This window comes from Sinohyriopsis cumingii, unplaced genomic scaffold, assembly GCF_028554795.1.
Source record: "Sinohyriopsis cumingii isolate HCF-2022 unplaced genomic scaffold, ASM2855479v2 utg002197l, whole genome shotgun sequence".
NCBI classification, from domain to species: domain Eukaryota; kingdom Metazoa; phylum Mollusca; class Bivalvia; order Unionida; family Unionidae; genus Sinohyriopsis; species Sinohyriopsis cumingii.
In genome coordinates, this window is record NW_028316154.1 from 90,989 (window position 1) to 109,236 (window position 18,248).

The window sequence follows — 18,248 nt, forward strand, 5'->3', positions numbered from 1 at the left end:
ACAAAAGTTTTGACTTCATAGAGGGAAAAAAAAATTAAAATGGCATACAGCAGTCTTTTCTTAAACTATCGGGGCCCATTTAGATAATTATAAAATATTTAACAGCAGTCAAAATAGTACTGTTTATTAAATGTGTCATTCATGATCATCCTGCACTACAGATGAACCATTATTATTAGCAGACACTGCTGTCTGCCTACCTACAATGTTGGCATTATGCAGTAGGGTCATTGCACCGGTCGGCCAGAGTATATTTTAAATATCCAGTAATTATAGGTTACTGCATTTGTATGGGAAAATATGAACGAGTTTTCGGAATGAATACTGCACGAATTTGTGAGTGCAGTATATCCTTCCGACAAAACGAGTTCATATTTTCCCATACAAATGCAGTAACCTTTTATTATATGCTCAGTTTTTATTCTACCTAAGGTTTAATTATATAAACAAAATACACTACAAGAAACAACGTAAATGAATGAATGAATGTCATATTCCAAACTAAATACACAAGCGCAGAGTTGACATTACAAAATGACATCATTATTAATGCGCACATAGCTCCGCCCAGATAAATTTGAACTTAGTCGTGTGGTCGATATAACTTTCGAAAGAAAATGGCATGTCTAGTTAAAATTGAAATTTGCAGTCATATTGTGAATGAATGCGCATTGCAACAACTTTTCCATTTGATCTGGAGTGAATATATTTTGGTATTTTGTTTCGATTCGATGAAAGTTTGTGAATTTGGACTGGATTCATCTTTGCAAATTATACATGAAATACATTGGATTGAAGTGGCCTGGGAGAAGCTTGTTTACGTCTGCAAATGTGTTTCTGTTTCTGTCACTGAATGATTGAAATCATAACGTGGGAAAAATAAGTCTTTCAATTGCAATTTTCAAAAAGACGCTATGGAATTTAATGTGTATTTCATTTTGAGTGCAGTAACGAGGATGCAATTGCACTTATCATCGAAATTACAGCACACTTTCGAAATGTGTCATGTAGATTAAAAACCTATGACATGGCTCATGTAATTCGGATTTGCAGAATTAAGAGAAAACATTTTGAGGAAATTCAGGATGTAAAACTGTAAGTATATTTTATTTTGCCATTCTTATCACCAACTAAAGAAAACAGTTATATGCCTTGTTATTTGTAAGGACCTAATCCGTCATTTATATAAGGTAGCTAGCCTAAATCCATAATATTGTATCAATGCAAAATGTCAAGACAGCTGGGGGTTTTTGCAGTCCACGAAACATGTTTTAATTATTCAGAAACAAATTTAAACAACCACAACGTAAAGAGCCTCTTACGCGAGTGTACATGATTTGTTTACAAATGAAAAGTGCTGGCGTCTGAGGCCATTGTTTATTTACAAAAGAAAGTAGTTCTTTTATTCACGTGAATGCTATATGCGTATTGTCACGCGCGTTCAGTATCAGGGAATATTGAACGATTCTCACAATGTAAAGTTAACGGGGAAAAAAATGAGCATATAATAAAAGCCATTAGTTGAGTCCTACTGTAAACATAAGTTGTTTCCACCTACATTGAGGAAGAAATACTTGTGATTTTATTTGTACAATACCCATAGTGTTGTTCCACTGACATGACTATTGTTACAAACCCAAAGGACTGAAAATTTTATTGTGGTATTATATCAGTTTGCTACACATTGTATTAGCTCTAATTTCCTAATGTATGGCCAAGAATCTTTCTTATTATTGAACTTATACCAAACATTGCTAAATCAAACATAAAAATGCAGACACTAGTGGTCACATGCAACTGCATGTTCTAAACTGATCAGTGTACAAAAGTATAGCACAATCTAGTGTTTGAATATTGTTTGTTTCAGCACCTAGAATCAGTCTCGTTTGGTTTTGACTTGGTCAATCTCTTCATGCCTATAGCATAGTGTCCATTCTCTTTCACCAAATATAATTTGCATTCCTAATAATATTAAACAACATCTGAAAAAGTAAGGTGGCCAAATGGTCTAAAGGACTCGCCTTTACAGATCTCTGCCATCTCACTTTTCTCTGCATGGGTTCGTTTCTCGGGCTCAGTCTATGTGGGTATGGTAGAAAGCTTGCCAGTAGCTTCCTCTGGATCAATGGTTTTTCACCAGAGTAAACAAAATGTTAGCACAGCTTGTATACTATATCATAAACATGTAATTTCATGTCAAGTTTTGCTTCTGGTTTCCTTATTTTACACACATCCTGACTACAACTAAAGTATCTGGCAAACTGAATGAAATCTGCATGTATTAATCTTGTTACCAAAGACAAAATGTTTTTGGATAGCGAGAAAGTTTTAAAGCATATCACAATGAAACATACCATCTTGTGTTCTGTTGTTCAAAATGCCCATTATTGCAATTTTTTTAATTGTAATTTGCATCAGTATGAAGTGGACTTTCTTGTATAACACGGTCTTTTAAAACAGTCTACTTTTATAACATAATCAACCTTTATAAGAGTCTACTTTTGTTATACCATTTACTTTTATAACCCTTTTAACTCTTAATTTTAATATGCCATCTACTTTTATAACATTGAACCTTTATGACATGGTCTAATTTAAAACACTGTGAACTTTTAGAACACAGTCAACTTTTAGAACAGGGTGTACTTTATAGCTCCAGTGAATGAAATGGGATCACTGTACTCAAAGGTGTATCTTCACTCCATCCCTAACATTGGAAAATTACAGCTCGTAAATAATGCCTCTGGAAATTTCTGCTAGTAATTAATGCCTCTGGTAATTACTGCTGGAAATTGATGCCTCCCTTGGTATGCAGATCAAAAGACTTAATAATCTTTTTCAATGCAGCTAAAATTATTCTGAAATAAATATTACTGATATGACACTGATGAATTTGATTTCAATCAACCCATGTCATTTTGAAACTAATGAACAGAAATTGTGACTCGGTTGCTGAATAAAAAATTGGAAAGGGATGTTACTCAATTGTGACAGAAGTGTACCTAGTTCTGCTCAACTGCAGAGGACCGCTCTGATGGCCAAGTGATTAAAGCATCTGCCTTGGATGTGGGAAATCATGGGATCAATCCTCAGCCAAGTTATACCAAAGACTTATAAAAATGTTACTAACTGCTGCCTTGCTTGGCAAGCAGCTTTAAGAGGTTAGTGTTAGGACTGGTCGGCCTGTTGTCACGATAATGTGACTGGGTGTGACATCATGGTACATGTCTGCAGCATGATGCCCTAGTGATAAACATCACTATAAACTATAACACTGCAGACATCGTAGCGATATGACTGAACAATTGTTCAAGCTACATTAAAAATCCAAATCAAACACACATGCACACACACACAACTGTAGAGCAGTTTTTATTTTTTCAGATGAGATGACACAATATGATCAAAAAAGTATGACTAGTAATTATGAAGGCAGAAAAATGTTTTTATTTCACTTAATTCACCAGACTGGAACAAGAGTACCTGAAAAGAACTACAACAAATGTGATGGCAGGATGGACTCTGACATAATATATTTTATGCCAGACTTAAGATGTGTATACAAAAATGTCACATGAACTTTGCTTTTAGACAATTACATTTATATGTGCCCCACAAATTTTGATACGTATTGGTAACGGTCTCTAATAATGCACTGAAATAAGACAAAAATTTGTTTCATATGTTTCATTCCATCTATTCTAAACAACATTACAAATAATAGCAAAAAGATACAACTGGATCCAACATGCTGTGGCAGAAGCATTAACTGGGTCAAAAATAACTCAGTTGGATCATTCACTATTATTTATAATGCTGGTCAGACTTATTAAGCAGTTGATAGAAATAAAGTCAAATTACATGCTATATTCTTAATGTTCACCTGTGTATAACAATGACCTCTTTATTAAAGTTTGATTCAGCTTGTTTCCTTGTTAACAGGTACATACACTGACACCAACCAGGCCATTAATATTTCTGATCCAGATCTAGCCATTTTGATGGCAAGATCTAGTTACTGTACAACTCCCATTTATGGATTTTAAAAGAGTATTATGGATCCATGCGAAATCCAGTTTTTGACAAGTTGTACATTGTAATAAAAAGATAGTTTTGAAATTGATAAAAGATATCTGTGTACAAAGCAGACTTGATGCCAGAATACTCGAATTAATTTACGTCTACACTGACAGCTAGCCTAGATGCCATATTTAAATCCAAATACTTTTTTTTTTTTAAATCACTGGCTAGAACAATGTCAGCTACACAAACTGTCTAGCAATGACTGGGAAAAGCTACACTTAGAAGGATTACACTATATCTTTTCACAATCTATATGAACAAAAAATGACAGAACACATAGTTTTTACATGTCTGAACTGCAACAGGTGTTTCTGTTGCCTGACATGAAATATAGCAAGATTTTTGGTCTCGCTTCTTACTGGGACAATCCTGCAATCAGAAATTATTCTCATGACCAGTCTGATTAACTTCAAGGTCTCCGACATAATGGAGGTTTGACAGATACTAATACAAGGTTATGTTCCTTTGACTTTTCAATTCACCAATCAAATTACAACTTTCATATTTATGAAAATGTACCTCATTTTGAAACATGACATGTCTAATAACTTGCCCAAAGAGGAAATGCAATGCTTTATCTGATAGGTAAAAGAAATGTGGACCAGAACATGAATCTATAATGACACTTATCATAAGATTTTAATCAGATCTCAGTGCACTCTAATTTTGCAGAATGGACTGTTTCTAAATATGGATATGTCCTCTCATAGGAGTAAATATATTGGAAAACACTCAGATTTATGGTTATGCACATTGTTTCCGAACTGGAACTTAGGTTTTCAATAGAAAACCTCCAAAATGAGCTCATCTTGCATGCACTAAAGTCTACTGTCCTGTTATTAGAAAACCTCTGTAATCAAAAAAAAAAATACCTCATTGATAATCTTATATTTACCCCCTTCCCATAAAAAATAAAAAAGAAAAAAAGAATGAAAACACTAAATGACCCCAGCTAAGATCATGAGCATAATAATGACAATTAGACTAGAATTAATTTTTTTTAAACTGATTTAGAACCTAACAAATTTCAAACATTCAGCTACCTAGACAATAAGCAATATCAATGGTACTGAGGTTTTATTGTGGGCTCTTTATTACTGAAATTATTGCATCATCTATTCCACTGTAATGTATCATGTTTCTACTGTGGCCTGCGTTGTCTGCTCTTGATTTAAAGACTGCAACTGTGTTGTGTCCTGAATTACTTTCCTGTTCCCCTCTGCTTCACTCTCACCATTAAAAATCTCTGCATCTGTAATAAAGAAATTCAAATTATGTGCAGATATCAATGGTTAGGTTTGATTTCTTTTTTACAGCATATAAACATATGGAAGTTATTTAGTATCATGGCAATCTGAGCGACATGCCTTGCCTAGGAAAACACCAATTTTTTCCCACCTTGTGCTGATCTTATGGTATGATCTGAACCCACACCCTTTTTATCACAAGCCCAGCATGCTAACGAATATGCCACAACCGTATCAATAGCATAAAATTGTATATATGTATCAAGTTTTATTTTCATGTCAACAAAACAATAATGGCTAAACGGTGCTTGTTAAAGGTAAAGTTCCAAAAATGTAAATACTGAAAACTGCATATTAAAAAAAATCGGGGCCCCGAGTGGCCAAGTCGTCTAAAGCGCTCTCCATTACGGATCACTGCCATCTCACCTCTGTCTGTCTGGGTTTGAGTCCCGGATTCGGCCAAATGTGGGTATGTGAGAAAGCTTGCCAGTAGCTTCTTGTGGGTCGGTGGTTCTTCTCTGGGTTTTCCTGGGATCTTCCTCTACCATTAATACTGGCCGCCATGCATAACCTATCGTGTGCTGAAAAATGGCGTTAAACCCAACAACAACAACAATAACAACAATTTAAAAAATCCTTCCTTGAAAAATCTGGTAAAGATGATATATTACAAGATTAAAGGTAAAATTGTAAATATTAAAAAAATGTAGAAACTTTAAGAAGATAAAATGTTTCCAATTATACATAAACATGAAGTACTAGAAAATAAAAATAAAAGGCAAAAATACTGAAATTCTAAATAAGCATTTTTTTTTATAAATAGCAACATAGATAAAATTACCCAAATTATAAGGTTAAAATTTGTTTTATAAAATGCATTCCCTCCAAAAGGATCAAAACTGTCTCTGGAGGCAAACCATTATAAAGTTCCTTAACTGAGTTCTCATTAAAATAATCTATTGTTTTAGAGGATGGAAATCAACACACTTGACAAGCATGTGTTCCACTATCAGGATATGCTCTTGGATTGGTTTCACCTTTCAGGGGATATGCACAAGTCAGATGTGTGTGTCTGTCTTCTATACTGCAAAAAACCTGAATCTACTTAAATAAATTGTATAACTTATTGTATTTTCCATTGCATGATGATCACTGATGAAATACAAGTTTTTAGCTTAAAGAAAATGGATACTTGTAAATAGTTAAGAGTAAAACCAAAACAAATAAAAATGGCACAGCCTCCAACTTCCCCCAAAGATTCTTCCTTTTCTGTTTCAGGAATTTTTTCAAATACCCAGTGCAAACAATGCACAACATCAAACCTATTTCTGGGTCATACTTCAGCCATTCGCATGCAATTTCCAGCATTTCTTTAACTTTTTGCACTCCTTTCTCTTGATCACATTTAAAATCACTCCTTCCTACAATCATCATATTTTAGGCATTTTGGTAGCAGCTGCACACACTGCAAAACCTTCCACATCTTTCCAAATGTTGCAGCATAATGTAATAAATGTTTATCAACAACAACCAAAATATTAGCACATGTCATTAGATGGCTGAGTGTTCAAAGATGTTTGCCTTGGCAGATCACACACATCAAACCTCTGTCCAAACATGTTTGTGCCTCAGCCTGACAAATGTGGGTATGTGAGAAAGCTTGCAATTAGCTTCCCATGGGTCTGTGGTTCTTCTGGGTGTCTTTCCAGGTTCTTCCTCCACAAAATATGCTGGCCTCCGTGTATAACCTCTCATGTACTTGAAAATGGCATTAAAGTAACAAACCCAAACCCAACTGATAACATTTACTGTATACACTCACTTATGAGAACAAATGCAAATAACATAGACTCTAACTGGCCATCTTATGATGTGTCAGATTGTGGTCTATGCTGCTTTTTCTAGTGATTACTGGGTCCCTTGTGGCCAAGTCGTCTAAGGGGCTTGCCTTTAAAGATCACTGGCATCTCACCTCTGTCTGCATGGATTCGAGTTTGTTGGCTGGCCAACACAGGTATGTGAGAAAGCTTACCAGTAACTTCCAGTGGGTCAGTGGTTTTTCCTAGGATTTTCCAGTGTTTTTCTTCCACCACATATACTGGTCACCATTTATAACCTATCATATGCTGAAAAATGGAGATAAAAACAAACAAATAATGACTTAGTGATTACTCTTAACAAACTGCAGAGACCCAGATCTGCCTAAAATGGCAGATCTGGGTTTATGCAGTCTGTAATTGGACTTAACTTGTACATGAATATATATATATATATATATATATATATATATATATATATATATATATATATATATATATATATATATAAGGTATACACGTGGTTCTATCTTGCACAACTTAAAGACACGCAAACTCCCTTTATTTCAAGCTTGTCTTCTATTTAATTAAAAAGCAAAAAAAATCTAACACTGAACTTATTCAAAAAAGTTTAGTCAGAGTATGAATCGGCAGATGGTCAAGCAAGCAGATGCCAAGGTCACCACAAGGTAAAGCTTGTACCAAGGCAGGCTCATCAATTATGACAGAGAAAATCATACAAGTCTGTGAAATGTTACAGCTGTGATTTTATGTCATAAATACAAATGTTCTATGCTTGCCAACATAAAAGAGTACTAGATACATTTGTCTCTGTTAAAATTAGTTGTAAAACTGATTAGGGTGTGATTTGTATTTATGTAAATGACATGGAGAAAGAAAAAAAATTGGTGATTATGTACTATCTTCTTTACAGATGTTAAAAAGTATGTTAAGGAGCTTGCAACAAAGAATAAAGAGTAACAGAAATCTAAATTAAAGGTGTTACCCGAGTTCAAGGTCTAGCCTTATTTACAAACTTAGAAAGTTCTGGAAATGATCTTGTGACTGGTCATTTTACAGTATTAGGCTTTTATATGAGGTTGTGGAAAATAAAATTCATGGGAATCCATAATCAGAGTTTACAGTTGTGTTCAGATATAATTTGAGAGAAATCATTTATTTAAAATTTAAAAAGTGCCCATTAACATTCTGGATAAAAACGTTAACGGGATTATTGTGATTTCATTCAGAGACATTCTGGATTATATCACTGTGATACATAAAAACTGTTGGTACGTGAGCTCATTCAAGACTATTAGTATATCAATACATTCAAGATTACTGGCATTCTTTAGGAACATTCATAGATCTGGACTTGTGATAGAATATTTAAGATTATTAGAGCTATAACCTACAATACTCTAACTTCCTCATACATTTTCATTTTTAAACTTTGAGAAATAAATTTATTTTTGATTTTACAAAACTGTTGGCCTCACTTCTTTCTGTTACTTAAGTTATGACCAAAGAGTCATAACAAAGAACATAACCTTTTTTTCTTTTCCTCTGACACGTTATGAAGTCTTGTAGAATTATTGGAAGACAATTATGTTTTCCACAGGGAGGAGGTTACCTTTCTTATCCTCAATATGTGTATCCTCCAATTTTTTATGCAGTTCTTCATCCTCTTCCTGTTTCTTCTGAGCTTCCATCTTAGCAAGATGTTTAGTCTCTTCCTCCTGTTCCCTTTGTTTTTGCTCTTGAATTTTCTGGTACTTCACTGAAATTCAAGAAACACAAAGTATGCAAGGGGAGACAACTCATGCAGATTACAGAACTAAACTTGCATGTTAAACCAAACATTTAACAGCATTCACTGATAGCTTCATCTTCCTAAATGTCAATTATTTCAAGCTAACAATTCCATTCACTACACAATACACAAACTACAACACAACTTGCAAGATGATGGACATGCTGTATCTTTGCTCATCCTTACATTAAAAAAAACCTAAATAAAATAAGGTAAAAAGCTGAAATAAGGAGTTCCTTAATTAAAAACATATGAAAGTTTTCCTGACAAATTAACTGACTTCCTTCACATTTTATAGCGTTTGGAATCCTTCCCAAAAGTACTGGTATGATGATCACATACTAAACTGCTTTATTTGTTCCTATCATTATATTTTTGCCCTTACAATACCTGCTAAATCCTTGCAGAACTTTTTATGTGTCGACCAGTGAAGCTTCTGACAATTTGCATCACAATAGCGAACCTGTGGGAAAACAATATAAAATGTGTAAAGTCATATGGTGAAGTACTTAGACACCAATGTTGTTTTAGTTTAGAACCAACTGTATTGTAGCTCCTATTCTACTGTTAATAATGAGTTAACCTGAAAAACATTCACAGGTAAATAAAGGAACTACTTTCAAATAAACTGAAAAAAGCTTAAAAGCAGCATTAGAGTGTCTCTACAAAACAAAATGGCAATTTAAATGATTGTCATAAATTATTAAATGATCATGCTATAGATGGAAAATAAATGTTTGCTTCTCCCTCATCCAGGATTAAAACTTGTAATATTTTCAATAATTTCTAATATGTTTCATTTTTATGTTTTCATACTTAAAGTTCAAAATTAAAGTTTATAATAAAAATGCATGCTAAAAGTTCATAATAAAAATTCCTGCAAGAAGTTCATAATAAAAATTCATGCTCGAAGTTTATACTTAAAATTCATGCTTAAAGTTCATACTTAAAATTCATGCTTGAAGTTCATAATTAAAAATTCATGCTTAAAATTCATGCTTAAAGTTCATACTTAAAATTCATGCTAAAAGTTCATGTTTGAAGTTTATGTTTAAAGTTCATGCCTAAAATTCATGCTTGAAGTTCATACTTAAAATTCATGCTTGAAGTTCATACTTAAAATTCATACTTAAAATTCATGCTAAAAGTTCGTGTTTGAAGTTCATGCTTAAAATTCATGCTTGAAGTTCATAATTCATGCTTAAAGTTCATAATTAAAATTCATGCTTAAAGTTCATACTTAAAATTCATGCTTAAAGTTCATGCTTGAAGTTCATGCTTAAAGTTCATGCTTGAAGTTCATGTTTAAAATTCATGCTTAAAGTTCATGCTTAAAATTCATACTTAAAATTCATGCTAAAAGTTCATGATTGAAGCTTATGCTTGAAATTCGTGCTTAAAGTTCATACTTAAAATATCATGCTTAAAGTTCATACTTAACATTTAATGCTTAAAGTTCATACTTAAAATTCATGCTTATTATTTACTGGGAGTACTCCAAAACTAGCGAAGTAATGCATTCAACAAACTGTACTAGTGACTATTCTAGTAACAACATTTGCACATTGTGGCCAAATTTATTAAGAGATGAAAGTATGAGGTAGGTCTGTTTTTTTAAATGAATCTGAGAGGTTTGAAATTAAATAAGTTTGTACAAATAAACCATATGCTTGACCTTTTGCCATAACTTTATTTAAAAAAACTACTGTATCCAAAATATCAAATAGTTGGCTTCTTAGGTTTGCAACCATGATGTTATCCAAGTCTTGTATTCCAGCTTTCAGCTTCAATCTGTTGACTCACAGATGTTGCTGATCAACATCAGATTAATTTGTATGCATATGAAAATTGGCTGTTTCACAGTTCAATGGAGAAATTGCATGGCTCATAATATGATGAATCATCGATATGATCTAGTTTTAAAGGCACCCAACAATGTTTAAAACTTATTATCAGGCTTCTCTAATGCAGTTGTACACATCTGAACATGAATGTACAGTACAATGTTTCCAGGCAATATCTGTTTGTCTGACAGTTGAGTTTAATCAGCTAAATTAAAAGTTACTGTAACTGCCTTAATCAGATGAAAGAGTCCAGACTGTATTCGACATTTTACATTTCAATAGTTTAAAACTGGACCATTATTTCAGCTTTATCTTTACCATTTTACATGCTGAGCATTTCTTTTCTGCTCTCATCTGCCCACAAGTGGTACAGTCTTCCTCCTCATTTGCCCCATATCTCTGTCCATTGATTGCTTGAGAAAGCAAAACCACAGCTGAGGGATGAGCCCCCTGAAATGATTTTAGATATATTCACTACAAAATCCAGTCCTGCCTATAAAATTATAGCTGTACAAGTATATTCAAATTGATCAAAATTTGAATATCATAAACTCCTCGTATCAAATTCACAAAGAAAACTGTATGCTGGTTTTCAGTATGATACAATTATTAAAATCACATCAGTTATCCATGACAGGAAAATAGCATGACCAATTTATGAAAGGTTGCAAGTCGCAACATAGTTCCAACAGTCCAGTACATTTCCTGTTGACTTTATCATTTTCTTTCAAAGGATTGTTGTTTGAATTGAAAAGTCATATAAGATTTTTTTTCTTCATAATTTAATAAGAGAGGGCTGTGACAACCATGTTTGATGTCAAACCTCTCCCAGAGTTCCTGATGCTATGATATACCTAAGTAAAAAGTGACGTTATAACCATGACATAATAATGTAATCTGTACATCATTTGAGCTGAGCAGAAAGCACTGAGTCTACAAAAGCATAGTTGTAATATATACACAATCATCAGAAGGCACTTCATTGAACTTTGACAGAATATTACAGCAAACAGTAAATAATGTGAAGAAGCAATGTGTAATGCCATCAAAATATAAATGTTTAAACGTCAGCTTAAAGGCCCATGGGCTTTAGTTTAGACTGAAAAAAGATGTGCAAAAAGAGGACACTTGCATGATGCTGGACAGAGAGGGATCTGGAAATATGCATTGGTTAGATCAATGCTGATTGCCAACTCATCCCATTTGATGGGAAGCCTTACCAACTATGTCATCTTCATTATGAACTTCAAGGCTACATATTTGTTGAATAGGCCAAGATTTATAAGCAGATAAAGCTTTCCATTGGCTTTTGAAACCAAAAACAGCTTAGACTACAAACACAGTGTATGTGAAGATAAATGCAGGGAAAAGTAAATTTTTAAGTAAATTAAGCTTCTCCATGAATACTTACCCAATCACATTAAGTTAGGAATATTAGCCAGCTACTTTCAAATCCAGCCCTGCTAAAAGACAAAAAATTGTTGCAAATGCCCACGACCCCTCCCATCTAATTGACAGTGCATCCACAGTCCAAGCTTCTGGGTCTGGGACTTTAGAGATGGAGGTGAGTAACTTGCAATTCCACCTCATTGCAAAAAGGTTGATCATCAGATGCCCCCAAATTGTACAGATCCAAGTGAAGATTGTTTGAAGGAGAGACCATTCAGAATGAAACAATTGACCTCTCCTGGATAGTGTCTTCCAAGACAATGAGTCTGCCAGGAATGTGTCTGACTTGCACGCTGATATTGAGATTGTTGCATCAATGTAGAAACAGCCAAATCAGAATACATGGGTCAGGTGATTTGGTGCCCCACCCCACCCATTTGTGGAGAATAGTCACAACTACAGAGCTGTCAGACATGATGAGAACTGTTTTTCCTGTGAGTCAATCTTCCCAGAAGTTTATGGCATTGATGACAGCCTTCATTTCCAGAATGTTGATGTGCAGAGGCTGCTTCCCTGGCTCCCACATGCCACAAACAGTAGAGGTCTGGCAACAGGTGGGCACCCCAACCATACGCACTGGCATTGGCACACATCATTATATCCACTTGGGGCTTCTCCAGCGGGATTCCCATGGTCAGCCAACCTGGGCTGCACCATTGATGCAAGAATAATGGAATCTCTGGTGTGATCATGACTGTTTGATTGAGGGAACTTGAAAAGGGGCAGCACTGTGCTAACAATGTCATTTGTAAGAGACACATAAAATGACAGCCAAATGGCATCAAGTCTGCTGCTACAATGAAAACTGAATTCAGTCCGCTTTAATGTCAGATCTAAATAAGACTGATTTGCTGGTGCCTCATCTCACTCACTGTGTTGGGTCCCCATCTGTATCAGCTTGTAGCTCTGTATAAGTCATACCAGGTGGAATCAATAACTCCAGTATTTGGAAATGTCACTAGTTCTCCCTTGAAGGTAGGCAGTGAACAATGGGAAGTCTGACAATGTCGGCACTGCTGGCTTGTGTGAACAGCGTAAGTGTAGGCCCAGATGGTGGTGGTATATAAGATGGCCAGGCTATCACCGGTAACGGCCACTCCAAAGCCTTGGCTGGATAGACAGATTTCTCTCTGAAATCAATAGTATAATCATTATAAGATGCGGACGGTGCAGCTAGACAGATGGATTGGTTACTAAGCTCCCCAAATAATCTATCTGGATGGACCATTCTCCCGAAAAGGTATCCATGCTGGGACGGATGGACTGCCAGTGCTGGCTGTTCAGCTGGTGATATTAGGATGGTGGGTGATGGCTGGATGGCCAGTAACAGTGCGGCAGTATTAAGAACTGGATCCAATAGCTCTGGCATGAACCAATGCACTCTGACTTACAGGCGCACAGGCCATGCTCTTACATTTGAGAGGACTTACACCCATTGGACTGCCTAAAATTGAGGGAATGATCCCAAAGAGTCAGAAAAAAGTGCACAAGCAAGCAAGGGAAAAAGGGGAAAAAATCTGTCCTGTTGTCATTAGTTGATTTAGTCCATTGTTCCTTCCCCTTAGCCGCCTTTTGGATCACTCACTATGACCCAGGTGTCCTCTGACCATGTGTTACATATGTTTCATGGTGATGACAATGTTCATTTTGAACAGACAATGTAGGAGTCATGGTTAAGCACTTGGATGACATTCCAATGAAATGACACAAGTAAAGAAAATTAAATTGGAAACTAATAATGCATTTGAAATTACTTGCTAAATCACTTTTGTAATGGAAAAGCAAAATGTGTCGTATTAGAAACCTACGGCCATGCCATGAATTTATGCAAAATGTTTAGTTTAATAAATCTAACAAAAATTCTATCAAAAACAGCATCAAATAAGGGGAAACCAAGCATAAATTATCAATGCAGCACCTTAGAATAGGCTAATATAAGCTCCATTAAGAACAGAGTAAGCAAAGAAGAGTAAGAGTCACAATAACTCATAATGACCTTGTAGGTCAACGATAGCTTGGTGGGATGGGGTCTTAAAAGGATGAAGTCCTGAAAGATGTCAAAATGATTCAAATTTGGCCAAAAATTTTTTAAAAAATGTATACACCCTGCAGCAGATTTTCAAAACCTCAAAACAGATCCAAAAGGAACATCAGATGGGACAATTTGAACACAAAACGGCTTGGATTATCAGAGGATAAGCTGTACAATGTGCCCAGTACAGCAGCGAAGCTAAAATCTAGTGACACCTGGTGGTGCTAAGGGGAGTTAATAGGCAAGAGTTATTTCCCTTTGTCGATTTGAAATAGAGAGGAAAAAAAAGATTTTTCGTCTTTTAGTAGGAATGGATTTGTGAGGTAGCAGGATAATATTCCTAATGCAATGTGATTCAGGATAATATTCCTAATGGAATGTGATTCAGGATAATATTTGAAAAGGGAAAAGGGAGGTGATTTGGAAGATTTTCCTCTCTTTGTCTATATGACATACAACTCTCCCTTAAAAACTCATGAGTGATGGGGTTGATAAACATTAACCACAGCACAGATGAGGATGTGAGAGTGCATATAGACTCAAATTGTGGCTAACAGTTTGGGGGGGGGTAAGGTACCAGCAAATTTTCATTGACACACAAGAATTATGATCTCCATTTTGCTACACAAATGTTCACATTAATGGGTTTTAATGTTTATATACATTTAAGGTCAGAATTAATTATTCAATGTAAGCAAAATTAGATAACCAAAAGCTTTATAGCTACAAGTACACTCATGAACTGCCCTAGCAAAACCCATCAACATGTTTGCACTGGCTAATTCCTTAAGATAGCAATTTTAGATGATACTTCATTGACAGCACATGACAATGATTGAATACAACATTTTATTATTTGTACAAATATAAACCAAAGTCCCTCAAAGGGACTGATGCTCTACTGTCCAAAAAGATTTGCCAGGAATTCAAGATAAAACCATTTCTTCTTCTTAAAGTGCTTAGTGCTGAATCCATCTCTGATATTCTTGACTGATAAGATTTTCAAATTAGCTTCAATGACTGCTGTGCCGGAATGGAACCATTTTCATTTAGAACCAACTATACATAATAATAAGTCTCTGGTGAAATTCCCCTGCCAATATGACTTTCTTATCAGGAGGAGAAGAAAACAAAAAGATTGCCATAATTTTCATTTTGGATCAACTAGACATCATATGTCTTTTAGTCGTCACAGTCTTTTAGTCAAACCCATATTGGTAGGACCATCCCTTTAGGATAAAGTAGCAATAACAAGACTTTCAAAATGACCATTTTGGCAACATTATTAGATGTCCCAGCCAAACATTTTCATTTAGAATCAACTAGACATTGTAATAAGTCTTCTGGTGAAAACCCCTTCTTAATAAGTAGCAAGAACATGAATTTTCAGACATATTAAATGTCAGACTCAGATCAGCACCATTTTCATACAGAGTAAGAGTTACTTCCCTTTCTCTATAATGACATCACATGTCTTTCTGTGAAAATCCAATGTTGATATGACCATCAATTCAGTATTTGCAAAATTCAAAGACTTTTCATGGTCAGGACAAAATTCTATCATTTCTCCCAACTTTTAACGATTTCATAGTAGAGTGGGAACATGAAGTCAACTAAATGTGTTCAGATAAAATGACAGAAATTTAAAGTCGTTAATACTTACAAGTTTGGGATTGGCCAGGTTGTGAACCATTTGCTGCAGAAGCTCAGACTCAGGGTATGGAAATTCCTTCAGGCTCTGTTTGATTAGTTTGTCCTGAAGTTCAGGGAAGCCATCACTTTCACGCCCTCGGACTAAACTGAAAACACAATACATGCTCAGAGTAAAATTTTCATTCACTTCATATAAAAATTTAAATGAATAACAAAGTAAAGTTTTGAAATTACAAAATCTACAGGACTAAAATATGACTTCTAGTTTTTGGCTAATTCAAGTTTGTGAAATCACCTGCAAAACTTTTTGTGTGAAAAGAACTGTAACAAACCAATGAAAAAACCACTGTGCAGCTCTTCAAAGATGGAAAGACCAAGCTACATCAAATCATCAGAAAAAAGGAGAAAAAGGAAGGCAATGGAAATATCTTTTTAACAAAGCAATATGAAGAAAAAAATAGAGACAGATGTAGAGTTGGGTCAGGGTATTCAAATATCGAAGCTGTTTATGTTTCATTGGCACATACTTGAGATACACTACTAGTGCCAAATTTTGCAGCAGCTATTGAGAGTTCCACTTACAATCATAAATATTTTGCACGGTTTATCAGCAAGTGATTTTTCACGCTCGTGGAGTTATCCTCTCAGCATGTCAGATCAACGAGTTTCAGGTGAAATCAGATATGATGACAGTTAACATCACACTGTAGTATTTAAAAATAATTGAGAACATAAATTACATTGAAACAATTCTTTAACCAGCAGAGTTAGTTACATCTACACTGTATTCAGTTATTAAGCGTGTAATTTTTATTTTACTTTTTGTAGCAGAAATTCAAACCTTGTGCTTGTGTATGTCAGTGTTATATTTCTTCTCAGACTTCTATATTTCATTTAAAGTTCACTGAAGAAAGGGTATCGTAAGAAACAATTATTTCCTTTCATAAAACCATGACCAAAAACTTAAGAAATAATTGGGCAATGCATAAGATCACTTGCATTTGATTCCTCAGTGTAAAATCTGTAATTGTTCTTCAAATGCTTCTGATAGCTCTGCATTCCAGTCCCAAGTTCATAACCAGGAAAATACAAATGTGATTTTTTTGTAGAGTCAACTCTGACACCTTCATGCTTTCTTTAATACATGCCATTACATGATACCATAGCAACACATTGCTTCCTCAAATAGCTGGTGCATGTATGATGCTATTACCAAAATGATTTTGATCAAAATGAAAAGAGACATCATGCATCTTTTTTTTAATTACTTTTATTTATGCTTCTTCTCAAGCTCAAGAAACTAGTTATACATATGAGGGGGAGTGTTTTCATTTTAATATTTATACATTATTAAGCAGAAAATTTTAGCCTTTGAAGATTCACACAGAGCCATTGTTTAATGTTGTTCAGTTAAAACAATATGCAAACCAATGTGAACAGGAAAATATCAAACCTCGTTTCCAATACAAAATTATCCTTTGATGAAAGGCCATCAAAAATACCTGTGTGAAAGTTGAGTCCAACTGCAAACTGTACAGACCCAGATCTGTCACAGCATCCTGAAATAGCAGATCTAGGTTTATACAGTCTGTTTGGAGTAAATAGCTGAATAAACACAGATCCTTAACTGTCAGGGCATTATGCAATGGCAGATCAGAATTAGCATCTGGATTAGACACTGTATATGGTATCCCCAAGTAAAAGATGTTAAGGGGACTGATCATCTAATTATGTAAATTTGGATGTACATCATTCTGAATAATTCTTCTAGTTGTAATATGTACTCATCCATGATAACACCTGGCTGGTGTACTCATCCAGGTAACACCTGACTGATGTACTCATCCAGTTAACACCTGGCTGATGAATGCATCCACTGTAACACCTAACTGAGAGTAAGCATGCACACAGAGGTCTTTTCCCTGTGAGGGTCTGTTTACAGATGCAGTGACAGAATACATTATATTAGATGGTCATATAAGTCCCATCAGGTATATTTAAAAGCTAGCCTGGGTTTGGTATTGATTGTGAGCAATTTGCGTCTCATGGCATGGAGAGAAAATGGGGTGGCATGATATCCTTCTCCGTGCATTTTATCCACAATGATTCTTGAGAACCATGGCTTGCAACTTGTATTGAATCTGCAGGACTGTCTCTCCCAAGAAGAGCCCATATTAACAAAATAATGCAGACAACTGTCCATGGAGTGAGCTGAATGTATTGTGGCACCATGGGTAGACTGAACCTTAAAAGTGCCAGTGCACCAATTGCAGGATGGCATGCATGAAGCTGATCAACATAATATGCAGT

General features: G+C 35.0%; 1 protein-coding gene across 1 annotated transcript in view; it reads right to left on the reverse strand.

Moving 5' to 3' along the window:
- Positions 1-3,424: 3,424 nt before the first annotated feature.
- The window catches only part of LOC149770947 (ankyrin repeat and MYND domain-containing protein 2-like), a 32,702-nt gene continuing 17,878 nt past the window's right edge, over positions 3,425-18,248 (reverse strand). The window contains exons 8-12 of the mRNA XM_089948951.1: positions 15,949-16,084; positions 11,123-11,254; positions 9,351-9,423; positions 8,781-8,927; positions 3,425-5,335 (exon numbers count right to left, since the gene is read on the reverse strand). Coding sequence (XP_089805077.1) covers positions 5,217-5,335; positions 8,781-8,927; positions 9,351-9,423; positions 11,123-11,254; positions 15,949-16,084 — 607 coding nt within the window. The 3' untranslated portion in view covers positions 3,425-5,216. The remainder of the gene's footprint in view (positions 5,336-8,780; positions 8,928-9,350; positions 9,424-11,122; positions 11,255-15,948; positions 16,085-18,248) is intronic.